This window comes from Hyla sarda, chromosome 7 (assembly GCF_029499605.1).
Source record: "Hyla sarda isolate aHylSar1 chromosome 7, aHylSar1.hap1, whole genome shotgun sequence".
Classification (NCBI taxonomy): Eukaryota; Metazoa; Chordata; class Amphibia; order Anura; family Hylidae; genus Hyla; species Hyla sarda.
In genome coordinates, this window is record NC_079195.1 from 59,153,059 (window position 1) to 59,180,830 (window position 27,772).

General features: G+C 45.5%; 1 protein-coding gene across 3 annotated transcripts in view; it reads left to right on the forward strand.

The window, feature by feature from the left end:
- Positions 1-410: 410 nt before the first annotated feature.
- The window catches only part of M6PR (mannose-6-phosphate receptor, cation dependent), a 38,950-nt gene continuing 11,588 nt past the window's right edge, over positions 411-27,772 (forward strand). Inside the window, exons 1-5 of one of the 3 annotated variants that reach the window (XM_056529160.1) lie at positions 416-543; positions 683-795; positions 7,459-7,602; positions 9,727-9,899; positions 18,443-18,552. In XM_056529160.1, the coding sequence (XP_056385135.1) occupies positions 7,460-7,602; positions 9,727-9,899; positions 18,443-18,552 (426 nt within the window). In that variant the 5' untranslated portion in view covers positions 416-543; positions 683-795; position 7,459. Of the gene's footprint in view, positions 544-682; positions 796-7,458; positions 7,603-9,726; positions 9,900-18,442; positions 18,553-27,772 lie in introns of all 3 variants that reach the window. The other 2 variants (XM_056529161.1, XM_056529162.1) reach the window with 2 other exon arrangements.

Sequence of the window (27,772 nt, forward strand, 5' to 3'; positions counted from 1 at the left end):
TGTTTTCCCGTAGATTTTGTGGTGAAATTAAGTATAATTGGTGTTGCTTAAAAAAAATTAAAAAAAAATAAAACATAGGGTGTGTAGGTGGAAAAATGAAAGATTTATGGCTATTTGAAGGCAAGGAGGAAAAAACGAAAATGCAAAAATAAGAAATCCCTATGTCCTTAAGGGGTTAACACGGCTTTCTTTCAATTACATTGAAACTTGGCGCAAAAATGGGGAAAACTACAATTCCCGGCATACACAAGCCGCCTACCTCACGTGACATGACCCGTGTTTCCGATCACATCACTGACGGCAACTCGGATGGGCGGGGCCTAACCAAGCTTCTAATCGCTGATTGGCTAGCTCCTGCGTCGCTTACTATTGGTCCTGCCTCGCCTCCATTGCAAATTCCGCTTACACTTCCGGTTTCCGAGCTTGTGACCAGAAGGAGAAGTGACAGGAGGAAGTGACTGAGGAGTCACGTGACCCCGGGCAGGCAGGGAGTGAGTGTGGAGGGACCGGGGCTGCAGGGGATGATCTGATCGGTGGTCTCCGGTGTGTACATAGGAGGAGGCTGTTACTGGTGGCGATTAATATTAGTATGGAGGCTGTTACATTGTAGCAGACAATATACAGCTAGATATATAGAAGTTATTGTGTAGTTCCTGCTCAGGACAGGGTTATGGTCTTGCAGATATTGTGAGGTGACCGACATCGTCCTTGTGAGACCCGGAGAACCTGCCAGGGACCAAATCCTGAGATAATACCAACTGCAGAGATCCATTGGAAGCTACAAGATCCCTACAGGTAATATGGGGCCGCAAGACCGGGTGTGACCAGCTGGAGCCCATGGGCTAAGAGTCCAGATCTGGTACCAGATCCACAAGACCTAAAAAGTAAAAGATGGGCTCATCTCTCTTGTCAAGACCTATAGACATGACTTATATCATTCTTGCAGCTATAGGTTCCCCTACAGTAGTCTGTCCCAAACAGGGTACCTCCAGCTGTTGCAAAACTACAACTCCCAGCATGCCCAGACAGCCGTTGGCTGTCTGGGCATGCTGGGAGTTGTAGTTTTGCAACAGCTGGAGGCACTCTGTTTGGAAAACGCTGCATCTCTTATGTCATCCCTGCATCAAGACTCATTGGCACCACTTATCTGATCTAAACATAATGACCTACAAGCATCACTTATCTGATCCTCATCACAACCTGTAGGCGCCACTTTTCTCATTCTAACATAATCACTAGAGATGAGCGAATTTACAGTAAATTCGATTTGTCACAAACTTCTCGGCTCGGCAGTTGATGACTTATCCTGCATAAATTAGTTCAGCTTTCAGGTGCTCCCGTTGGCTGGAAAAGGTGGATACATTCCTAGGAGACCCTTTCCTAGGACTGTATCCACCTTTTCCAGCCCACCGGAGCACCTGAAAGCTGAACTAATTTATGCAGGAAAAGTCATCAACTGCCGAGTCGAGAAGTTCGTGACAAATCAAATTTACTGTAAATTCGCTCATCTCTAATAATGACCCATAGGAACCACTTCTGACCCTCATATCAGAACCCATTGACACACGCTTATTTACACATTAAGACCCCCCCCCCCCAAACACCACCTGTCTCATTCCTGCATCAAGACCCACAGACACCGCTTATCTCATTCCTGAATCAAGACCCACAGACACCTCTTATCTCATTCCTGCATCAAGACTCATAGACATAGACACCTCTGGCAGCGGCTTATCTGTGAGATCACAAGGATCAAGCATTGGAAAGGCAACTTACCTGATGGGAGACCCCCCTATAAACATTAGACAGCTGACTATTCCCTAATGTGTATGGTTCAGCTGACTCTTCCCTAATATGAAGGGTTCAGCTGACTCTTCCCTAATATGAAGGGTTCATCTGACTCTTCCCTAATATGAAGGGTTCAGATGACTATTCCCTAATGTGTATGGTTCAGGGTTCAGCTGACTCTTCCCTAATATGAAGGGTTCAGGGTTCAGCTGACTCTTCCCTAATATGAAGGGTTCAGGGTTCATCCGACTCTTCCCTAATATGAAGGGTTCAGGGTTCAGCGGACTCTTCCCTAATATGAAGGGTTCAGGGTTCAGCTGACTCTTCCCTAATATGAAGGGTTCAGGGTTCATCCGACTCTTCCCTAATATGAAGGGTTCAGGGTTCAGCGGACTCTTCCCTAATATGAAGGGTTCAGGGTTCAGATGACTATTCCCTAATGTGTATGGTTCAGGGTTCATCTGACTCTTCCCTAATATGAAGGGTTCAGGGTTCAGCTGACTCTTCCCTAATATGAAGGGTTCAGGGTTCATCTGACTCTTCCCTAATATGAAGGGTTCAGGGTTCAGCTGACTCTTCCCTAATATGAAGGGTTCAGGGTTCATCTGACTCTTCCCTAATATGAAGGGTTCAGGGTTCAGCTGACTCTTCCCTAATATGAAGGGTTCAGGGTTCAGGGTTCAGCTGACTCTTCCCTAATATGAAGGGTTCAGGGTTCAGCTGACTCTTCCCTAATATGAAGGGTTCAGGGTTCATCTGACTCTTCCCTAATATGAAGGGTTCAGGGTTCATCTGACTCTTCCCTAATATGAAGGGTTCAGGGTTCAGCTGACTCTTCCCTAATATGAAGGGTTCAGGGTTCAGCTGACTCTTCCCTAATATCAAGGGTTCAGGGTTCATCTGACTCTTCCCTAATATGAAGGGTTCAGGGTTCAGCTGACTCTTCCCTAATATGAAGGGTTCAGGGTTCAGCTGACTCTTCCCTAATATGAAGGGTTCAGGGTTCAGCTGACTCTTCCCTAATATGAAGGGTTCAGGGTTCAGCTGACTCTTCCCTAATATGAAGGGTTCAGGGTTCAGCTGACTCTTCCCTAATATGAAGGGTTCAGCTGACTCTTCCCTAATATGAAGGGTTCAGGGTTCATCTGACTCTTCCCTAATATGAAGGGTTCAGGGTTCAGCTGACTCTTCCCTAATATGAAGGGTTCAGGGTTCAGCTGACTCTTCCCTAATATGAAGGGTTCAGGGTTCAGCTGACTCTTCCCTAATATGAAGGGTTCAGGGTTCATCTGACTCTTCCCTAATATGAAGGGTTCAGGGTTCAGCTGACTCTTCCCTAATATGAAGGGTTCAGGGTTCAGCTGACTCTTCCCTAATATGAAGGGTTCAGGGTTCATCTGACTCTTCCCTAATATCAAGGGTTCAGGGTTCATCTGACTCTTCCCTAATATGAAGGGTTCAGGGTTCAGCTGACTCTTCCCTAATATGAAGGGTTCAGGGTTCAGCTGACTCTTCCCTAATATGAAGGGTTCAGGGTTCAGCTGACTCTTCCCTAATATGAAGGGTTCAGGGTTCAGCTGACTCTTCCCTAATATGAAGGGTTCAGGGTTCAGCTGACTCTTCCCTAATATGAAGGGTTCAGGGTTCAGCTGACTCTTCCCTAATATGAAGGGTTCAGGGTTCAGCTGACTCTTCCCTAATATGAAGGGTTCAGGGTTCAGCTGACTCTTCCCTAATATGAAGGGTTCAGGGTTCAGCTGACTCTTCCCTAATATGAAGGGTTCAGCTGACTCTTCCCTAATATGAAGGGTTCAGGGTTCATCTGACTCTTCCCTAATATGAAGGGTTCAGGGTTCAGCTGACTCTTCCCTAATATGAAGGGTTCAGGGTTCAGCTGACTCTTCCCTAATATGAAGGGTTCAGCTGACTCTTCCCTAATATGAAGGGTTCAGGGTTCATCTGACTCTTCCCTAATATGAAGGGTTCAGGGTTCAGCTGACTCTTCCCTAATATGAAGGGTTCAGCTGATTCTTCCCTAATATGAAGGGTTCAGGGTTCAGATGACTCTTCCCTAATATGAAGGGTTCAGCTGATTCTTCCCTAATATGAAGGGTTCAGGGTTCAGCTGACTCTTCCCTAATATGAAGGGTTCAGCTGACTCTTCCCTAATGTGTATGGGGGGGGGGGCTTTAGATAGAAGTTGCTGTCCTGCGTTTCCTATAATGGTCAGGGATTTGGTGACACAGTAGACTGGGGGTATTTTTTGGCTTTTTAATGAGCTGTGATCGCTCGGCCTTATCTACAGACTTCACATAAAAGCAACAGATTCTTGGTAGACATCAAGTAGGTGACTGCCCCCCTCCTGTGTGTACCCATGTGCCAAGTGTTTGCATACTTTCTTATTTATAGAACCGGTTAGAGCAGTTTGCACGCTGCACAGGATCCGGCGCTGGGTGAATGTCATGTGCTCTTATTCATATAAACCCGGAAAGTGGAAACGGTGACTCTTCTATTTCTTACTTGTATTTCCTCATAATCTCATTACCTAAGAGAGGAAGCTGTGATCTGGGGGGTCCGTCTGCATGGTCTGTACACGGGTTTATGGCTCCGGGGTCTGTAAAACTTTACTGGAAGTAATTTTTTATTAAAGCGCCATTGTCACATGAAATGCACGTATATAACCTGTACCATATTTATCCAATATTTATCTATGCTCATGTATGTAAAGGTATTACTAAATGCTTCAAAGACTGTGACATGTACACCACTTCCTATTTTCATCACTGTTATAGATGGATGGATGAGATGTGATGTATCAGAACCTGTGCAGAGGAAAAGTTGACCAGTTGCCCATAGCAACCAATCGAACCACTTTTTTCATTTTTCAGAGGCCTTTTTAAAAATGAAAGAAGCGATCTAGTTGCTATGGGCAACTAGTCAACTTTTCCTCTGCGCAGGTTTTGATTAATCTCCCCCTATGTTCGTCTTCTGGTTCCACTTGTCCCCACAGGCTTTATTGGACAATTTTTGCACACATGCCTGCTATGTTGTATATTATATGTATATGTTGTTGTTTATTTTGATTTTCTTTTCTACATTATTTAAATTCTTGTTCATTATTAATAAACCTTGTACGTCGCAACTATGGAGCATGTTGCTTCACTCTATGAGGGAGATTTATCAAAATCTGTGCAGAGGAAAAGTTGCTGAGTTCCCCATAGCAACCAATCAGATTGCTGCTTTCATTTTGCAGAGGCCTTGTTAAAAATGAAAGAAGTGATCTGATTGGTTGCTATGGGCTACTGGGAAACTTTTCCTTCACACAGGTTTTGATAAATCTCCCCCTAAATGTGTTCAGAAGCGTATTTCCACTAAGATCATACATTTAGGCCCAGATTTTTTAAACTGTGAGAGAGGAAAAAACAGGGCTGTGGAGTCGGTAGATAAATGTTCGGACTCCGGAGTTTTCTGTACTTCCGACTCCTCTGTATTAACATACATGTCATTACCACAGGACTACAGGCTGGGAAGCCAACTGGGAAGTCTACAGTTTGTGTGCTGATCTGCTGCTGAAGATAGGGCAGTGGGAGGATCCAGGAAGGGGCATTTATTATAAAACATGATTTCCCTAGTAGAATCCCATAGTCATGTTTAAAGGGGTACTCCGCCCCTAGACATCTTATCCCCGGGGTCCCGCTGCTGGCGACCCCCGGGATCGCCGCTGTGGCACCGTACTTTCATTACTACACAGAGCGAGTTCGGGGGACTGATACAGAGCGATACAGTGGACGGAGCAGCGTAATATCATAGCTCCGCCCCTCGTGACATCACGGCCCACCCCCTTAATGCAAGTCTATGGCAGGGGGCGTGAAGACCGGCACGCCCCCTCCCATAGACTTGTATTGAGGGGGCTGGCTGTGACATCACGAGGGGCAGAGCCATGACGTAACGGTGCTCCAACCCCTGTATCGCCCATCATTACGCACAGAGCGAACTCGCTGTGTGCAGTAATGATAGCGCGGTGCCGCAGCGGCAATCCCAGGGGTCCCCAGCAGCGGGACCCCGGCGATCTGACATCTTATCCCCTATCCTTTGGATAGGGGATAAGATGTCTAGGTGCGGAGTACCCATTTAAGATAACAATCGAGTTTACAAGTTTTTATAGCCTTAGCTGAATGGCAGCAGTTTTTCCAATGGTTTACAGCTTCAGTTTTGAGCTATTGACCCTCCATTCCCTTCACTTATACAAGTGTCTCTAGTCCTGCAAAAAACATATTTACTTAACCCCTTATCAGTGAGAGGCTAGGTTACCCATGGGTTCCCTGTAACAGCAGAACACAACACTATGGAAAGTATAAGTATTGCCGCTCCTAGTTGTGCGTTGGGTGCCATATAGTGAAGCACATGAAAAGCTTCTTCACAGTCACTTAACGTGTTCATTTTGCGGTTACGTGAGGCACTGCATGCATTGGTCTTTATTCTTAAAGTAGAGAAGTCATTAATTATAACTTTTTGTGAATTGGGACATTTAAACTTGCTTTTTTTTTTTTTTTATTCCAATCTAAATTTAGTAGGAGTCAGTGCATTGTTTGCCGACTCCGACTCTAGGTACCCAAAATTTCGTTCGACTCCGACTCCACAGCCCTGGGAAAAAATTGTGATTTTCCCACAACAACCAATCACAGCTCAGCTTTTACCTCAACTTGTTAGCTGAGCTGTGATTGGTTGCTGTGGGAAAATGACCCTTTTTTTTTTTTTCTTTCTCTCACACAGTTTGATAAATCTGGGCCTTAATGTCTTTGAAAATTCTCAATAAAGACTAGTAAACAGAAATGGACAGATGTAACTGCGCACATTTGAGGAAAGGCTGTTTGCATGTATAATGCAGCCATACCTTTTGGCTTTATCTTTAAAAAAAATAACTAAAAAAAACTTTATTCAGCAGTCGTGAACAGTTTCTCCCTATGTCATTCCATCCCGTTGTGTTTTTGACACTCAGGTCTGCCGCGCATGCGCCGTCATTCAGCATTATGGCGCTCGCTTCTTGCCTCTAGTGTTGGGACTACTCTGCATTGGCGGCTATTGTATTCTTCATAGAGTCGCACTGGTCCATCGCCAAGAAAAGTCCTGACACTAGAGGCAGGAAATGAGTGCCATAATACTGAACGGCGGTGCATGCGCCACAGACCTGTTTGTTTTCCACACATCGATGAAGGAAGAGAGATGTGGTGGTCCCAGGCAATGCAAACCCCTGGCCATGCCTCCCTGACTATTCATGACTGATCAATAAAGTCTGATGTATGGAAATGAAGCTATGGAAGCCATACCAAAGGGGTCTAAATCCTCTGTGGATTACTATTGATTTTCTAAATTGAAAGATTTTCACCAGTGGTTTCCAAACTTCGGCACTTGAGATGTTGTGAAACTACAACTCCCAGCATGCCCGGACAGCCAACTAGGAGTTGTAGTTTTTCAACATCCAAAGGGCCACAATTTGGAATCTGATGATCTTGACGAATGTGATCTTCTCACGTGACCTATCAGAAGATCTTTTTGACTGAAGTGTGTGTGTGTGTGTGTGTCTGTGTATGTGTATATATATAAAAATATATTTAATATGGTCGCGTTATACTTTTGTATTAAACATTCTTCTTCTTTCCGATGTTGCAGAATGTATGCCCGGTTGCTGTGCGTCTGTCTAGCTGCAGTGTCAGTCGTGGCTGACGTAATTGAAGACTGTAAATTGAGCGGTGACAAGACATCTTCCACTGAACAAGCCCTCCTCAGTAGACTGGCACCATTGAAGCACAAGAGGTAACACACAGTCATGAGAATAAAAGCAACACTGAGCAGGGGAGGATATATGTGCCAGTGTTCAGTGCCAAACTTTTATTTATTTATCTTTTTTTTTTTTTTTTTATTTATACTTCTTAGGGTTTTACCTTTTTAGTGATTGTGTGGTTAGATTCACAATACACTGCAGCATTACTGTATTGTAGCGTATTGAAATCTTTCCATAAGGTTACCCTTTGGCTTGGTGCACTAAGATGGCAAATCTGGCGACCATCAGTAGGTGCTCAAGTTCCATCTTAACCACCCACATTTGTGTCCTTTGGTGTGGGAGAGGTGGGACCTTCTAGATGGCATGTCATTATTGAAGGTGGCATCGAGAGGGTTAAAGGGCCAGGTTCAGGATTATGTCTGATCCCGGCTCCTGCCGGTGGGTGTCGGCTGTAATACACAGCCAGCACCTGCCGTATATGGAGCGGGCTCAGTTTTGCACAGCCTTTTTATGTGTGTCAAATGTCAGGTAGGGGTTAAATAGTTTAAAAATCATGAACAAATCCAAACCTCAAAAAAACGTCAACAGATCACTAATGAAACTGGTGCATGATGGACAATCTATATACAGTATATGAAACTGTGTATGTTCTAGCATCACGTCAAAACGGCTAAAGATATTAACATGAAACTTGGCACACATGTTACTTATATGTCAACAACAAACCTAGGATAGGTAATTTAACCCTTACTCACCACCATTTGTGAGGGTTTTTGTTTAAAGTCCCATACAAGTCTATGGGAAATGTATGGAAATGACAGGCTATGAGGATTGGATATGGGGTTGGGATATGACAACAATATATGAGGATGGGATATGAAGTCAAAAGCTTCCTCCTTTGTTGATTTTCCTCCTCAACAAGGATTAGGAAGGAAAAACCGGGCAACACTGGGTACTTGTTTTTACAAGAGACACTATTGATAAAATAATATCCTAGCACAGGACCTTTGTGAAAAGATACAGTATAATATAAAATAAATATATCTCAGCTGTTACTACCAATATGCATTAATAGATTATACAAAAATACCATATAATATTAGGCATGCACTAGAAATTGCATAGTCCGGCATCAATTACAAGAATCTTACACTAAGGGTTGCATGATCCGGCATCCCTTACTCCGACATAATAGTCATAGGCGGAATAGGTACACAGTTCTCCTTCGTCTGCACAATGCAATAAATATTATAGGATTAACAGTCAATAATTGAATATTCTAATATTGCCTCTTATCAAAGATTAAATAGTCTGGAGCAACTGGCGCTATATTGGTCACTACCATATACTATAGCGCCAGATGCTCCGGTAGTGTCACGTGTCAATTTAATAAATATCCTATGTATTGGAAGCACGGTTCCATCACTTATTTTTATATTTGATTGATCATCATGCACAAGTTTCATTGGTGATCTGGTGATGTCCTTGAGGTTTGGATTTTTTTTTAAATCTATTTTTACCATCATAGGATATTAGTGATATCCAGAATAACCTCGGATTGGTTTAGCTGTGAGCTGCACCCAATTTTTAGTTTTATATTTAGGGGTTAAATAGTTACTGTTACCTTAACAATAGCTTATGTCTGTGTCACATGTCAAAAGTTTTGATTTGTTGGGGTCTGGTTGTTAAGCCCCCCACTGATCACTAGATAAAGCCAGGAGTGCTTCATGCTTCACTCCATGTGCCACTGCTCTCCCTGTGTCAGTGCAGAGGTCAGGCTCCATAGACTTGTATAGAATCTGTCTCCTCCAGTAAACCAGAGAGTGAAGAGCTTGCAGCTATTTGGAATTGCTTGTCTTTCATAGCCTGTCTTTGAATCTTAAAGGGGTACTCCGCTGCTCAGCGTGTGGAACAAACTGATCCGAATGGTAGAGGCTGTCCGGGCATGCTGGGAGTTGTAGTTTTGCAACAGTAGGAGGCCCCTGGTTGGGAAACACTGCTCCATGGCTCCATCAAACCATGTGTAAAAGCTCTGCTGTACATCAGGCTTGTTACATCCACTTCACCCTCACTCAGTTCCTCTAAGCACAGCTTTGATGCTAGGGCAGCTCTGCCACTACTGTTTATGACCATCCTGTTTTTGCTACCACTTTTAGGTTTGAAACCACATACAACGATGGCAAAGACTCCTATACCTATACATTTGTAGTTTGTGGACACGTCTTCAATAGCAGCACAAGCACAAATGAAGGACTGGTGCAAAACGACACGAAAGCCTCAAAAACCACTGTGATCGGCCGCATCGATGAAACGCACATCATCAATGGAAGTAAGACTTGCTGTGTCACTGCAGTGCTGACATTTTTTTTTATTTTTTTTTTAACCCCTTAAGGACGCAGGACGTAAATGTACGTCCTGGTGAGGTGGTACTTAACGCACCAGGACGTACATTTACGTCCTGTGCATAACCGCGGGCATCGGAGCGATGCCCGTGTCATGCGCGGCTGATCCCGGCTGCTGATCGCAGCCAGGGACCCGCTGGCAATGGCCGACGCCCGCGATCTCGCGGGCGTCCGCCATTAACCCCTCAGGTGCCGGGATCAATACAGATCCCGGCATCTGCGGCAGTTCGCGATTTAAATGAACGATCGGATCGCCCGCAGCGCTGCTGCGGGGATCCGATCATTCAGAACGCCGGACGGAGCTCCCCTCATCTTCCTCCGTCCGGCTCCCGGCGTCTCCTGCTCTGGTCTGTGATCGAGCAGACCAGAGCAGGAGATGACCGATAATACTGATCTGTTCTATGTCCTATACATAGAACAGATCAGTATTAGCAATCATGGTATTGCTATGAATAGTCCCCTATGGGGACTATTCAAGTGTAAAAAAAATGTAAAAGTTAAAGTAAAAAAAAAGTGAAAAATCCCCTCCCCCAATAAAAAAGTAAAACGTCCGTTTTTTCCTATTTTACCCCCAAAAAGCGTAAAAAACATTTTTTATAGACATATTTGGCATTGCCGCGTGCGTAAATGTCCGAACTATTAAAATAAAATGTTAATGATCCCGTACGGTGAACGGCGTGAACGAAAAAAAAAAAGTCCAAAATTCCTACTTTTTTAATACATTTTATTAAAAAAAAAATGTATTAAAAGTTTTTTATATCCAAATGTGGTATCAAAAAAAAGTACAGATCATAGCGCAAAAAATGAGCCCCCATACCGCCACTTATACGGAAAAATAAAAAAGTTAGAGGTCATCAAAATAAAGGGATTATAAACGTACTAATTTGGTTAAAAAGTTTGTGATTTTTTTTAAGCGCAACAATAATATAAAAATATATAATAATGGGTATCATTTTAATCGTATTGACCCTCAGAATAAAGAACACACGTCATTTTTACCATAAATTGTACGGCGTGAAAACAAAACCTTCCAAAATTAGCAAAATTGCGTTTTTCGTTTTAATTTCCCCACAAAAATAGTGTTTTTTGGTTGCGCCATACATTTTATGATATAATGAGTGATGTCATTACAAAGGACAACTGGTCGCGCAAAAAACAAGCCCTCATACTAGTCTGTGGATGAAAATATAAAAGAGTTATGATTTTTAGAAGGCGAGGAGGAAAAAATGAAAACGTAAAAATTAAATTGTCTGAGTCCTTAAGGCCAAAATGGGCTGAGTCCTTAAGGGGTTAAAGGACTTGGACTGACCTAAAAAATAAGCAGTACTCCCCTGTCTAATTCTGCCCCATCCCCGCTGAAAGGTACATATGAGAAGCAGGGGAAAAAAAAGGAAAACAAAGGGCGCACTTAGTGCCGTTATGTTAATGGTGTAAGGTTTGTGAGCAAAAACAGTAGTATGCCCACCTAGGGGTGTTGTGCTTGGGACACAACACCATGAAGAGCCTATCTGGGTGGCTTTGACCAGTGAGTGCAGGAGCCAACGTCAAACCATGGCCCTGGTCCGGGACAGTGTGGAGACAGTACAGTTAAAGGAAAAAAAGATGCCCTCAGATGGTTTCAGTCGTGGAATTAACCATTCCAGGGGCAATTTATTATAAAACAATTTATTATCACACAGACAACTCATTTCGAGGGTAATGCTACCCTCTTCCTCAGGTCCAGTACCTGGATCTGATGAAGAAGTGAGCATCACCCTTGAAACACTTCATCCGTGTCATTCCAAGTCTGGACTTTGGGGTGAACACCAATCTGAGGGCATCTTTTTTTCCTGCAACTGTATGATCCCTGCTGACAAGCGCTTCCTGGTGATGTCTGTACTTACAGGTTTTGAGTATTCAGTGTCTGCATGCTTTTACCTGGTGCCAAATACACAAAGCAGGATGCTATCATTGTCCTAGCATAAGCCTTTTAAGGCTGCTTAAACGGCCCAAACCGCACATTTGAATAATCCATCCAGCGCTAGGACCGCTCATAAGTGCGCTGTCTCATAGACGGCAATGCGTTTTTGAGTGGAATCTGCAGAAAGAATAGACAAGTTTTAGTCTTTCTATGGACACCTCAATCAGGATTTCTGTAGCAGAAACATCAAAATTAATGGGACTGCAGAAGAATAATGCAGCAGAATTCCACACGGACATTGCGCCTTCTGAACACACCCTAAAGGTCTATTCACACGTACAGTATTCTGTGCAGATTTGATGCGCAGGATTTTCTGCTGCAGATTTCAATGCAAACTGACTGAACACAACTTGAAATCCTGTGCATCAAATCTGCGCAGAATACTGTACGTGTGAATAGACCCTAAAGCAGCAAAGAAGCATAGCAGTAGCATGTGCTACCTGCTGAAAGCTACGTACAGCTGCTGGATACTTATATGTAGCTTTCTGCTAGAAGAGGAGGTGGCAAGTACATGTTGGCAGTCCTTGGTTAGACTGGAAATATGGGCTGCAGGTTGTTCTGGCTGTGAGTAGAGAAGGATTTAAAGATGCGCTGGGAATAATATAAAGGATGCAGTTATGTTAAGGGTTGTCCTCTTTTAAAGGGGTGGTCCCAACTTGTTATCTACAGATTTCTCTGCTCCTCCGGCCTGTTTGCAGCAGCCAGAGGTGGTTGGGGAAACTGAAAGCAGCTGAGGTGGGGAAGTAACGCAAATTGCTTAAATCCCATTGACTTCATTAGGAGTTACACAAAAGACATAGCTCTGCAAGACACACGGTTTGTGTAATTCCCGAAGTTATCTTTGCGCTAGTCCAATTAAAATCAGTTAGTTAAATGGGTTATCCAGGAAAAAACTTTTTCTCTCTATCTGCTCCATTGGGGGACACAGATCGTGGGTGTATCTTGCTGTCTCTAGGAGGTGTGACGCTATGGTAATAAAAAAAATCCGCTCCTCCCAGCAGGATACACCCGCCTTCAGGCTCTGAGCTAGTCAATTTAAGCTTAGTGTCTGAAGGAGGTGGACGGGTCTGGTTTGCTCCAGACCCGGTCTTCTGTTTTTTGTTTTCCTAGTATAGGGACGTGTTAGTTTTTTATTCCCCTTTTCTTTCATGTTTTCAGGTGGGAACTCAGGAACTGCGGTTCACTGTTTCCCCATTGCGAGTAAGGGGGCACAGACATTGCGTATATGCGCTGTTAGCCCCCCCCCCTCGCCAACGGTCAGCGCCAGGGTGGTACCTCATGGGTCCGGGTCCCCCTATTTATATCCTGCTCGCCTCGCTCGCGCATAGCAGCCAGACGTGATGCAGGTAACTAAAGCTGACTGAAGACTTCACTGAAGACTTCATTAGGTAAGTTGTTCTGACTGAGGGAAGTACTTTCCCTCTTTCTCCTCAGGTAAGACATGTCCAGGGACCGAACTTGCAACTGCTGGAGACCCCCTGTTTTTGGCCCACCTTTTATGGTTGGGCTGGCTTACTGGGAATGAACTTTATTCTGGGGGAGCAGTGGCACTCTGAGGGGGCATGTATGTTCTGTTTAGCACTGTGAGCAGTGGCACTCTGAGGGGGCATGTATGTTATGTTGGCTCTGTGTGTGTGTAGTGTGTTACGGTGAACAGCGCCTTATTTGCGGCTTACAGCCGCGGCGCCAGTACGGGCCGGCTTGCTTTCAGTTTCGCCGCCAGCGCCTTATATGCGCCTTATTACAGCCGTGGCGCTGGTGCGAGCCGGGCGCTCTCAGCGCCGGCTTACTTTAGTTTTCTCCGGCAGTCTCTGCCGGCATCTTAACCGCCCGCTCTGTTCCCCAGAGCGCATATGCGAATTACATGTGCGCTCGGGACAAGGAGCGGGCGCCATTATAGCTCCCTCTCGACCTGGTTTTAGCTCCGCCCACAGGGCTGTCGGAGCTCTTCTGAGGCGCGCATCAGCCTCCAATCAGCGCCGTGGGTGCGAGTTTCAGTCAGAGGGAGGGTCAACTAGTTAGTGCCTCTGCTGCGAGTACGCCCCCGTCTACCATTGGCCGTCACTTTCTCACTCTAGCTGCATGGAGCTGTTCTCCTCTCCGCAGCTGCCAGGATGCATAGACTTTTTGGTCTATAATCACTGTAGTATCAAAGTGCCTGTAATCACTGTAGTACCAAAATGCCTGGCTCTGCCAAACCCACTTGCCCTGCCCGCTCCACTGCTCCCCTGGTGCCCCCTGATGCCCCTTCGGTCCCGGTGGGTTCAGCTGCTCCACCACCCTAGGTTTCTTCCCTGACCCAGTATAGGGCTGACTTGACCCAAGTCTCCCGTTCGGTGGCTGAGGCCCCCCCCGGGTAATGGTGTCCGCCCTGAAGGGGTCTTCCCTGCGCAGGACCTCGGAGAGGGCCCGCTCTCCGTCTCCTCGTACTTCACGCTAAGCATGCTGGGGGTGCCTCGTCTGTCTCTTCCATTGAGTCTTCAGATAGACGTGAGCGTCACTGTTTCCAACTGCTCTGGCCGTTTTGCGCCCAAATCGGGCAACCGCAAAACCCAATTCTGCATGAAGTGAGGCCCCCACCCGCGGTTTCTTTTCGGATGGGAGGTCGTCTCTTGGTTTTTCCAAGACATCTAGACCTCTCACGTTCAGGACCCTTTGGTCAGGGGACGTGGTGTCCAACGGTTACCGGATCGAATTTGCCTCCCTTCCGAGAGATCGCTTTTTTTCGATTCCGGGCCCCCCGGTCACCTCCTCTGGCGAAGCAATTTCGTGGGGTACGTTTTCGGGGTTTTCTATTCAAATCTTTTAGTGGTCCCCAAGAAGGACGGTTCTGTGCGGCCAATTCTAGACCTCAAGCGTCTCCACCATCTCCTTCTCATCCGCCACTTCCGAATGGGATCTCTCCGCTTGGTGGTTGCATCCCTGGAACAAGGGGAGTTCCTTCATCGGTGGACATCACAGATGTCTACCTCCATGTGCCAATATTTTCGGGCCATCATCGGTACCTCTGCTTTGCGGTTCCGGAGGGGCATTTTTCAATTTGTAGCCCTCCCCTATGGTATAGCCACGGCTCCTCGGGTCTCTACAAAGATCCTTGCACCAGTGATGAGCTTGTTACGGTCGAGGGGTATCTCGGGGATACCCTATCTGGACGACCTCCTCAAGGCTCCAACCAGAGCCCAGACTCTGGAGACTCTGCACGTCACTCTCCACACTCTGACTCGCTTCGGGTGGATGGTCAACCGGGACAAGTCAGTCCTCCGTCCTACCCAGTCTCTAACCTTTCGGGGACGTCGATTCGACACGGCCTCTGCCCGAATTTGTCTTCCGCTGGACAAACGTCTGGCGCTACGGGCGAGGGTCCGCTTCCTTCGGACCCAGGTATCAGTCTCCATCCACACTTGTATGGAAGTCCTGGGTCGGATGGTGGCATCTATGGAGGCTGTACCATTTGCCCAGTTTTTCCGCCCCCCCCCCACTTAAACTGGCTATTCTCTTTCGATGGAGCAGGTCTCCTCTGTCCCTCGATCGTCAGATTGTTCTCCCCCTCAGGGTCCGTCAGTCTCTGCTCTGGTGGCTTCGCTCCCCTTTTTTCTCCAAGGGTGGTCCTTTCTTCCCCTTCACTGGCAGGTTGTTACAACAGATGCCAGCCTGTCGGGCTGGGGCGGTGTGTTCGGAGACCCTTCCTCCGATAAACATATTGGACTTACGGGTGATTCTTCTTTGTTTTCTTCATTGGGAGTCCCGTCTTCAGTCCCGTCCTGTCCGCGTTCAGACGGACTACGCCACGGCATGGCGTACATAAATCGACCGGGCGGCACTCGCAGCTCGGCAGCCATGGCCGAGGTGACAAAGATTCTCACCTGGGCGGAGAACAAGGTTCCGGCCATTTCGGCTTTTCACATTCTGGGAGTGCTCAACGGGGAAGCGGTCTTCCTCAGTCGGTCCTCACCCGCCCCCGGCGAGTGGTCTCTTCATCCGGAGGTCCTCACGCAGCGCTGCGGCCTCTGGGGCATTCCGGACGTGGACCTCTTCGCGTTCCGGCACGTTCGGAAAATTCTTCAGTTTGTGTCCAAGTCCAGGGACCCTCAGGCTTTGGCCGTGGACGCCCTAGTGATTCCCTGGGCGGGGTTCGCCCTACCTTATCTGTTTCCCCCTCTTCCTCTCCTTTCCGGAGTGCTGGGGAAGCTCAAGGCAGAGGACGTCTCCGCCATTCTGGTAGCTCCAGATTGGCCCCGAAGTTCGTAGTACGCCGACGTAGTCCAGCTCCTGGACGACGCTACTCTGTGCCTTCCGCTCCGCCCAGATCTACTCGCTCAGGGTCCTCCGCAAGAATTTTCCACCGTACTTGGCGGTCTTAGTTTCGTTGGTGTGCAGCTCAGATCTTCTTCGCGGTTCCCCGTCTTCTCTCCGTTTTGCAGTCTGGGATTGAACTGGGGTTGTCCCTCAGTTCCCTTAAAGGTCAGGTTTTAGCCCTGACTGTTCTTTTCCAGCGGCCCTTGGCTTCTAATCCTCATGTCTGGACCTTCCTGCAAGGAGTGGCGCACGCTGTTCCCCCTGAACGGTCACCTTCTCCCTCTTGGGACTTGACTTTGGTTCTGAGTGCCCTCCAGGGTGCACCCTTTGAGCCCCTTAGAGAGATGTCTCTCCGCCTCCTTTCTTGGAAAGTGGCGTTTCTTGTGGCTATCACCTCCATCCAGAGGGTGTCTGGATTGGCAGCTCTTTCCTGACATTCTTTGTTTCTGGTGACCCACCAGGACAAGGTTGTTTTCCGTCCAGCTCCTTTCCTTTTTACCTAAGGTAGTCTCGGCCTTTCATCTCAATGAGGACATTGTCCTCTCATCCCTTTTTTCCGGTTCCTTCTCATCCTAAGGAGCGCTTACTACTCAAGCTGAAGAAGGTCTTCGCAAGGGACTACCTGCTTCCAAGGCCACTATTTTTCGGTGGATTCGGTCCGCCATTTCGGAAGCCTTCGCTGTAAGGGGAAGATTCCTCCTTTCAGGGTTGTGGCTCCTTCCACTCGTTCTGTTGGGACATCCTGGGCTCCCCAGAATAGAGCCTCGGCCTCGCAGATGGCAAGGCGGCTACCCGGTCTTCTTTGCACACTTTCTTTTTACCGAGTTCATACTTTCACATCGGCTGATGCTAGTCTGGGCCGTAAAGTGTTGCAGCCGGCAGTGGATCGGCTGTTTGCCTGACTATCTGCCCACCCAAGGGAAGGCTTTGGTACGTCCCACGGTCTGTGTCCCCCAATGGAGCCGATAGAGAAAAGGAGATTTTTTAACACTTACCGTAAAATCTCTTTCTCGAAGGATCCATTGGGGGACACAGCTCCCGCCCTTTTTGGGTTTTTTCCTTTGGTTCTCTGTCCAAGGGTGTGTTCAGTTATGTTTCTTCTTCTGGTTCTCGGACAGTTTTTTGGGGGTTTTTTCCTTGACCTACTGGTCTCCTCTAGAGATGAGCGAATTTACAGTAAATTCGATTCGTCACAAACTTCTCGGCTCGGCAGTTGATGACTTTTCCTGCGTAAATTAGTCCAGGTGCTCCGGTGGGCTGGAAAAGGTGGATACAGTCCTAGGAGACTCTTTCCTAGGAATGTATCCACCTTTTCCAGCCCACCGGAGCACCTGAAGGCTGAACTAATTTACGCAGGATAAGTCATCAACTGCCGAGCCGAGAAGTTTGTGACGAATCGAATTTACTGTAAGTTCGCTAATCTCTAGTCTCCTCCTATTGCTCTGGAACTTAAACTGACTAGCTCAGAGCCTGAAGGCTGGTATATCCTGCTGGGAGGAGCAGACTTTTTTTATTACCATAGTGTCAAACCTCCTAGAGACAGCAAGATACACCCACGGTCTGTGTCCCCCAATTGATCCATCGAGAAAGAGATTTTATGGTAAGTGTTAAAAAATCTCCTTTTTTTTTATTTATTTTTTTTTTTTTTTTTTTTTTAGATCAACTGGCTCTAGAAAGTTAAACAGATTAGTAAATTACTTCTATTAAAAAATCTTAATCCTTTCAGGACTTCTGAAGTTGAGTTGTTGTTTTCTAAGTGCTCTCTGAACTGTCCAGAGTAGAAGCAAGTCCCCATAGCAAACCTCTTCTACTCTGTGTAGTTCCCGAGACAAGCAGAGATGTCAGCAGAGAGCACTGTTGCCAGACAGGAAAGACCAACTCAACTTCAGCAGCTGATAATTATTAGAAGGATTTAAGATTTTTTATAATAGAAGTAATTTACAAATCTTTTAACTTTCTGGAGCCAGTTGATATTAAAAAAAATATATATGTTTTTTTCCTGGAATACCCCTTTTAATGCAAATTGCGTAACTTCCCCACTGTTTTTGCTTTCTTGACCATCTCCAGCTGCTCCAAACAGGCCGGAGGAGCGGAGAAAGCCAAAAGTAATGAGGTGGGAATACCCCTTTAATGATAACTGTATGTTTATAGAAGTCATAAACTGATGGCAAAAGCAGGTTAAATATGTTATATTTTTTTTCTTTTATTCTCTAGCGGATTGGATCCTCCTTATTTATAAAAACGGAGAAAAATACGACAGTCACTGTGGGAGCGAGCCAAGGAAAGCAATGATCATGATATCTTGTAACAAGAATACACTAGCAGTAAGTTCTTATTTAACAGAGTTGGGGAGGCTGGAGGTAAGGCCCTTTTTAAATGGGACGAGGATCTGGTGAACAATGTTCATTCCAAATGATTGCCCAGTATATCCCAGTCATCAGCTTCTTGACAGATGATCACATCTATTAGGGCTGTATTAGACCTTTTAAAGCATTACTGTCATTAGAAAAAAATGTGACGCATTGCCCAGACATGTCAGAGATCTTGATCACACCGGGTCTCCTTCCTGACACCAGCTGCGATTGCTTTTTATTAGCTGGGAAAGCGAGCGGCAGTGTTCACTCTCCAGCCGGCAAATCCAACTTTTTTGCTATACAAGGCTGCTCAGACTTATACAGAGAAAAGGTCAGATTTACCTTACTGTTGGGAAGAGGGGCGCATGCTGCCACTCGCTTCCCCAGCTAAGAACTTGCAATCGCAGGGGGTCTCGGGAGTGGATCAAAACTTCTTACATGTGTGGGCAACCTTTCAAAAGGATTTTTCTAATGGCAATAACCCTTTAAAGGGGTACTCCGGTGAAAACCTTTTTTTCTTTTAAATCAACTGGCTCCGGAAAGTTAAACAGATTTGTAAATCACTTCTATTAAAAAAATCTTAATCCTTCCTGTACTTATTAGCTGCTGAATACTACAGAGGAAATTATTTTCTTTTTGGAATGCTCTCTGATGAAGTCACGAGCACAGTGCTCTCTGCTGACGTTATTACATAGTTAGTATGGTTGGAAAAAGACATACGTCCATCAAGTTCAACCAGGGAATTGAAGGGAAGGGTGTAAAGGGAAGGGATGTTGTTTTATAATTCTGCATAAGCATTAATGTTATTTTGTTCCAGGAATGTATCTAACCCTGTTTTAAAGCTATTAATTGTTCCTGCTGTGACCAGTTCCTGAGGTAGACTGTTCCATAAATTCACAGTTCTTATGGTAAAGAAGGCGTGTCGCCCCCTTAGACTAAACCTTTTCTTCTCCAGACGGAGGGAGTGCCCCCTCATTCTTTGGGGGGTTTAACCTGGAACAGTTTTTCTCCATATTTTATGTATGGGCCATTTATATACTTATATACATTTATCATATCCCCCCTTAAACGTCTCTTCTCAAGACTAAACAATTGTAACTCCTTTAATCGTTCCTCGTATCAAAAATTTTCCATGCCCCATATTAGTTTAGTAGCACGTCTCTGCACCCTTTCCAGCTCCGCAGTGTCCCTCTTATGAACAGGCAACCAAAACTGAACAGCATATTCTAGGTATCTAGATATCTATCAGCAGGCACCCCGCGCAAATGCCCAGGGGGGTCATTAGACCCCCCCCATGTCGGCGATCGGCGCAAATCGCAAGTGAATACACACTTGCGATTTGTGCCGATTCCGGGTCATACGGGTCTATGGTGACCCGGAATAGAAGGGGGATCGCGGGTGTCCTAGACACCCACGATCCCCCCTACAGCGATAGGAGTTAGGTGGCAGGGGTGCCACCCCTCCTATCTCTGCTATTGGTGGTCTAGACGCGACCACCAATAGCAGATCGGGGGCGGAGGGGTTTACTTTCGGTTTCCCCGTTCTGCCCTCCCACAATAGGCGGGGAAGGACGGGGAAACCGACAGGGACCGGCACCGAAGATCCACTTACCCATCAGCGACGGCAGCGGGCGACGATCGGCGGAAGAAGAGGACCGCGACGCAGCTCCCTGGATCCAACGGAAGCCGGTGAGTTACTTAGCAACATCTGGAGTGCTACAGTCTGTGACCACTGTAGTGGTCTCTAAACTTTAACCCTCCAGATGTTGCAAAACTACAACTCCCAGCATGCCCAGAGAGCTGTTTAGGCTTGCTGGGAGTTGCAGTTTTGCAACAGCTGGAGGTCTACAGTTTGAGACCACTGCAAAGTGATCTCTATACTGTGCACCTCCACATCTTGCACAACTCCCAGCATGCCCAGACAGCAGTTTGCTGTCTGGGCATGCTGGGAGTTGTAGTTTTGCAACATCTGGAGGTCCACAGTTTGGAGACCACTGTGCAGTGGTCTCTAAACTATAGCTCTCCAGATGTTGCAAAACTGCAACTCCCAGCAAACCTAAACAGCAAACACCTGTCTCTGCATGCTGGGAGTTGTAGTTGCGATCCCTCCAGCTGTTGCATAACTACATCTCCCAGCATGCCTTTCGGCGATCAGTACATGCTGGGAGTTGAAGTTTTGCAACAGCTGGAGGCACACTGGTTGGAAAACCTTCAGTTAGGTTCTGTTACCTAACTCAGTATTTTCCAAACTGAAGGTTTTCCAACCAGTGTGCCTCCAGCTGTTGCAAAAGTACAACTCCCAGCATGCACGGTCTGTCAGTACATGCTGGGAGTTGTAGTTTTGAAACAGCTGGAGGTTTGCCCCCCCATGTGAACGTACAGGGTACATTCACACGGGCGGATTTACAGTAAGTTTTCTGCTTCAAGTTTGGGCTGCGGCAAATTTTTCACCGCAGCGCAAACTCCTAGCGGTAAATTCACTGTAAACCCGCCAGTGTGAATGTACCCTAAAAACACTACACTACACTTACACATAATAAAGAGTAAAACACAACATATACACCCCCTTACACTGTCCCCCTAATAAAAAATAAAAAACGTATTGTACGGCAGTGTTTCCAAAACAGCCTCTAGCTGTTGCAAACCAACAACTCCCAGCATTTCCGGACAGCCACTGACTGTCCAGGCATGCTGGGAGTTTAGCAACAGCTGGAGGCACCCTGTTTGGGAATCACTGGCGTAGAATACCCCTATGTCCACCCCTGTGCAATCCCTAATTTAGTCCTCAAATGCGCATGGCGCTCTCTCACTTCGGAGCCCTGTCGTATTTCAAGGAAACAGTTTAGTGCCACATATGGGGTATTTCCGTACTCGGGAGAAATTGCGTTACTAATTTTGGGGGCTTTTTTTCCTTTTACCCCTTATGAAAAGGAAAAGTTGGGGTCTACACCAGCCTGTTAGTGTAAAAAAAACTTTTTTTTTTTTTTTACACTAACATGCTGGTGTTGTCCTTTACTTTTTATTTTCACGGGAGGTAAAAGGAAAAAAAGACCCCCAAAATTTGTAACGCAATTTCTCCTGAGTACGGAGATACCCCATATGTGGGCGTAAAATGCTCTGCGGACGCACAACAAGGCTCAGGAGTGAGAGCGCACCATGTACATTTGAGGCCTAAATTGGTGATTTGCACAGGGTTGGCTGATTTTACAGTGGTTCTGAAATAAACACAAAACAATAAATACCCACATGTGACCCCATTTTGGAAACGACACCCCTCACGGAATGTAACAAGGGGTATAGTGAGCCTGAACACCCCACAGGTGTTTGACAAATTTTCATTAAAGTTGGATGGGAAAATGAAGAAAAAATTTTTTTTCACTAAAATCCTGGTGTCACCCTAAATTTTTCATTTTCACAAGGGAAAATAAAAAAAAGCCCCCCAAAATTTGTAACCCAATTTCTTCTGAGTAAGAGCATACCCCATATGTGGATGTAAAGTGCTCTATGGGTGCACTACAATGCTCAGAAGAGAAGGAGCGCCATTGGGATTTTGAAGAGAAAATTTGTCCGGAATTGAAGGCCACTTTTGTTTACAAAGCCCTCATGGTACCAGAACAATGGACCCCCCCCCCCCCCCATATGTGACCCCATTTTGGAAACTACACCCCTCATGTAATGTAATAAGGGGTACAGTGAGCATTTACGCCCCACAGGTGTCTGACAGATTTTTGGAACAGTGATCCGTGAAAATTAAAAATGTAATTTTCCATTTGCACAGCCCACTGTTCCAAAGATCTGTCAAACGCCAGTGGGGTGTAAATGCTCACTGCACCACTTATTAAATTCTGTGAGGGGTGTAGTTTCCAAAATGGGGTCACATGTGGGGGGGTCCACTGTTCTGGCACCACGGGGGGCTTTGTAAATACACATGGTCCCTGACTACCATTCCAAACGAATTCTCTTTCCAAAAGCTCAATGGTGCTCCTCCTCTTCTGAGCATTGTAGTTCGCCCGTAGTGCACTTCAGGTCCACTTATGGGGTACCTCCATACTCAGAAAAGATGGGGTTACAAATTTTGGGGGGTATTTTCTGCTATTAACCCTTGCAAAAATGTGAAATTTGGGGGGAAACACACATTTTAGTGAAAAAATATATATATTTTTTTTTACATATGCAAAAGTCGTGAAACCCGTGTGGGGTATTAAGGCTCACTTTATTCCTTGTTACGTTCCTAAAGGGGTCTAGTTTCCAAAATGGTATGCCATGTGTTTTTTTTTTTTTTGCTGTTCTGGCACCATAGGGGCTTCCTAAATGCGACATGCACCCCGAGCAAAATTTACTCTCAAAAAGTCAAATATCACTCCTTCTCTTCGGAGCATTGTAGTTCGCCCGTAATGCACTTCATGCCAACTTATGGGGTGCCTCCATACTCAGAAGAGATGGGGTTACAAATTTTGGGGGGTATTTTCTGCTATTAACCCTTGCAAAAATGTGAAATTTGGGGGGAAACACACATTTTAGTGAAAAAAATAATTATTTTTTTTACATATGCAAAAGTCGTGAAACACCTGTGGGGTATTAAGGCTCACTTTATTCCTTGTTACGTTCCCCAAGGGGTCTAGTTTCCAAAATGGTATGCCATGTGGGTTATTTTTGCTGTTCTGGCACCATAGGGGCTTCCTAAATGCAACATGCCCCCCAAAAAACCATTTCTGAAAAACGTACTCTCCAAAATTCCCTTGTCGCTCCTTCGCTTCTGAGCCCTCTACTGCGCCCGCCGAACACTTTACGTAGACATATGAGGTATGTCCTTACTCGAGAGAAATTGAGCTACAAACAGAAGTATACATTTTCTCCTTTTACCCCTTGTAAAAATTCAAAAATTGGGTTTACAAGAACATGCGAGTGTAAAAAATAAGGATTGTGAATTTTCTCCTTCACTTTGCTGCTATTCCTGTGAAACACCTAAAGGGTTAAAACACTTACTGATTGTCATTTTGAATACTTTGGGGGGTGTAGTTTTTATAATGGGGTCATTTGTGGGGTATTTCTAATATGAAGACCCTTCAAATCCACTTCAAACCTGAACTGGTCTCTGAAAAAAAGCGAGGTTCAAAATTTTGTGAAAAATTGGAAAAGTACTGCTGAACTTTGAAGCCCTCTGATGTCTTCCAAAAGTAAAAACATGTCAATTTTATGATGCAAACATAAAGTAGACATATTGGAAATGTGAATAAAAAAAAAAAATATTTTGAATATCCATTTTCCTTACAAGCAGAAAGCTTCAAAGTTAGAAAAATGCAAAATTTTCAAATTTTTCATCAAATTTTGGGATTTTTCACCAAGAAAGGATGCAAGTTACCACAAAATTTTACCACTATGTTAAAGTAGAATATGTCACGAAAAAACTATCTCGGAATCAGATTGATAACTAAAAGCATTCCAGAGTTATTAATGTTTAAAGTGACAGTGGTCAGATGTGCAAAAAACGCTCTGGTCCTAAGGTGTAAAATGGCCTGGTCCTTAAGGGGTTTAAGGTGTACTCCACTGGCCAGCGTTCTGGCTGCGTTCGGAACATTTAGTTCCGAACGCTGTGTGTGTGTGTGCGCTGCAGGGGTTGGCTACCACGCCCCCTCCCTTAGACCTGCATTGAGGGGGCGTGGCCAACCCCCGCAGCACACACAGCGTTTGGAACTAAATGTTCCTAACACAGCTGGAACGCTGGCCAGTGGAGTACACCATTAAACATAATAATTGTAGACATGTCTGATGATGTAAGTATTACAGTGATCGTCATTCATTCACCTCCTTCTATTATGTGACATCAAGATGGAGATCACTTATTAGACAAACAGATTTGTGCATGGTAAGCAACAATTTTTTGGAAAGCTGAAAAAAAAAACCAGGAAGTAATCGATTTGTTGTTAATTATTTAGACACAACAGACTATTAGACTGTTTGACTGTTGCCAATGTTCAGTCAATTCTGCAAGTTTTTAAGCTATTCTAACTCCATATAATGCAGCCTTTTTGTCCACCTTAAAACCATGTTAGTTGGCAACACATCTCACCATTTAACCAGGGAATGTAAATTTAGAAGCCTGGAGTTATCGGTCTGCATTAATCTCTCCTCCTGCTGAAAGCAAACCTCCTCCCTGCTTAACCCCTTAAGGACTGAGCCATTTTACACCTTAGGACCAGAGCGTTTTTTGCAATTCTGACCACTGTCACTTTAAACATTAATAACTCTGGAATGCTTTTAGTTATCAATCTGATTCCGAGATTGTTTTTTCGTGACACATTCTACTTTAACATAGTGGTAAAATTTTGTGGTTACTTGCATCCTTTCTTGGTGAAAAATCCCAAAATTTGATGAAAAATTTGAAAATTTTGCATTTTTCTAACTTTGAAGCTCTCTGCTTGTAAGGAAAATGGATATTCAAAATTTTTTTTTTTTATTCACATATGCAATATGTCTACTTTATGTTTGCATCATAAAATTGACGTGTTTTTACTTTTGGAAGACACCAGAGGGCTTCAAAGTTCAGCAGCAATTTTCCAATTTTTCACAAAATTTTGAAACTCGCTTTTTTTCAGGGACCAGTTCAGGTTTGAAGTGGATTTGAAGGGTCTTCATATTAGAAATACCCCATAAAAGACCCCATTATAAAAACTGCACCCCCCAAAGTATTCAAAATGACAGTCAGCGTTTTAACCCTTTAGGTGTTTCAAAGGAATAGCAGCAAAGTGAAGGAAAAAATTCACAATCTTCATTTTTTACACTCGCATGTTCTTGTAGACCCAATTTTTGAATTTTTGCAAGGGGTAAAAAGGAGAAAATTTTTACTTGTATTTGAAACCCAATTTTTCTCGAGTAAGCACATACCTCATATGTCTATGTAAAGTGTTCAGCGGGCGCAGTAGAGGGCTCAGAAAGGAAGGAGCGACAAATGGTTTTTGGGGGGCATGTCACATTTAGGAAGCCCCTATGGTGCCAGAACAGCAAAAAAAAAACACATGGCATACCATTTTGGAAACTAGACCCCTCGGGGAACATAAGGGGTAAAGTAAACCTTAATACCCCACAGGTGATTCACAACTTTTGCATATGTAAAAAAAGAAAAAAAAAATTTCCCTAAAATGCTTGGTTTCCCAAAAGTTTTAAATTTTTAAAAAGGGTAATAGCAGAAAATACCCCCCAAAATTTGAAGCCCAATTTCTCCCGATTCAGAAAACACCCCATATGGGGGTGAAAAGTGCTCTGCTGGCGCACTACAGGTCTCAGAAGAGAAGGAGTCACATTTGGCTTTTTTGAAGGAAATTTTGCTCTGGGGGCATGCCGCATTTAGGAAGCCCCTATGGTGCCACGACAGCAAAAAACCCCACATGGCATACCATTTTGGAAACTAGACCCCTTGGGGAACGTAACAAGGGATAAAGTGAACCTTAATACCCAACAGGGGTTTCACAACTTTTGCATATGTGTAAAAAAAAAAAATTTTTTTTACCTAAAATGCCTCTTTTCCCAAAAATTTTACATTTTTAAAAAGGGGTAAAAGCAGAAAATACCCCCCCAAAATTTGTAACACAATTTCTCCCGAGTACGGCGATACCCCATATGTGGCCCTAAACTGTTGCCTTGAAATACGACAGGGCTCCAAAGTGAGAGCGCCATGCGCATTTGAGGCCTGAATTAGGGACTTGCATAGGGGTGGACATAGGGGTATTCTACGCCAGTGATTCCCAAACAGGGTGCCTCCAGCTGTTGTAAAACTCCCAGCATGCCTAGACAGTCAACGGCTATCTGGTAATACTGGGAGTAGTTGTTTTGCAACAGCTGGAGGCTCCGTTTTGGAAACAGTGGCGTACCAGACGTTTTTCATTTTTATTGGGGAGGGGGGCTGTGTAGGGGTATGTGTATATGTAGTGTTTTTTTACTTTTTATTTTATTTTGTGTTAGTGTAGTGTAGTGTTTTTAGGGTACAGTCGCACGGGCGGGGGGTTCACAGTAGTTTCTCGCTGAGCTGCGGCAGAAAATTTGCCGCAGCTCAAACTTGCAGTCAGATACTTGCTGTAATCCTCCGCCCATGTGAGTGTACCCTGTACGTTCACATTGGGGGGGGGAAGAAACATCCAGCTGTTGCAAAACTACAACTCCCAGCATGTACGGTCTATCAGTGCATGCTGGGAGTTGTAGTTTTGCAACAGCTGGAGGCACACTGGTTGTGAAACACCGAGTTTGGTAACAAACTCAGTGTTTTGCAACCAGTGTGCCTCCAGCTGTTGCAAAACTACAACTCCCAGCATGCACTGATAGACCGTACATGCTGGGAGTTGTAGTTATGCAACAGCTGGAGGCATACTACATTGGCTGAGGATGCTGGGGACTGTAGTTATGCAACAGCTGGAGACACACTGGTTTGCTACATAACTCAGTGTGCCTTCAGCTGTTGCAAAACTACAACTCCCAGCAGTCACCAACAGCCAACGGGCATGCTGGGAGTTGTAGTTATGCAACCAGCAGATGCACTACTACAACTCCCAGCATGCACTTTAGCTGTTTGTGCAAGCTGGGAGTTGTAGTTACACAACAGCTGAAGGTACACTTTTCCATAGAAAAAATGTGCCTCCAGCTGTTGCAAAACTACAAGTCCCAGCATGCCCATAAGGGCATGCTGGGAGTTGTGGTGGTCTGCCTCCTGCTGTTGCATAACTACAGCTCCCAGCATGCCCTTTTTGCATGCTGGGAGCTGTTGCTAAGCAACAGCAGGAGGCTGTCACTCACCTCCAACGATCCTCGCCACACAGGTCAGTCCCTCGTCGCCGCCGCCGTCGCTCCTGGGGCCCCGATCCCAACATTGACGCCGGGGATCGGGGTCCCCAGCACCCGGGGTGCACGTCCCGCACCCGCTCACGTCCTCCGGAAGAGGGGCGGAGCGGGTTGCGGGAGTGACACCCTCAGCAGGCGCCCTGATTGGTCCATGCCCCATAATCAGGGCGATCGTGAGGTGGCACCAGTGCCACCTCACCCCTGCAGGCTCTGGCTGTTCGGGGCCGTCGGAGACGGCCCCGAACAGCCTGTAATTCCGGGTCACCGGAGACCCGATTGACCCGGAATCTGCCGCAGATCGCTGGACTGAATTGTCCAGCGATCTGCGGCCATCGCCGACATGGGGGGGCATAATGACCCCC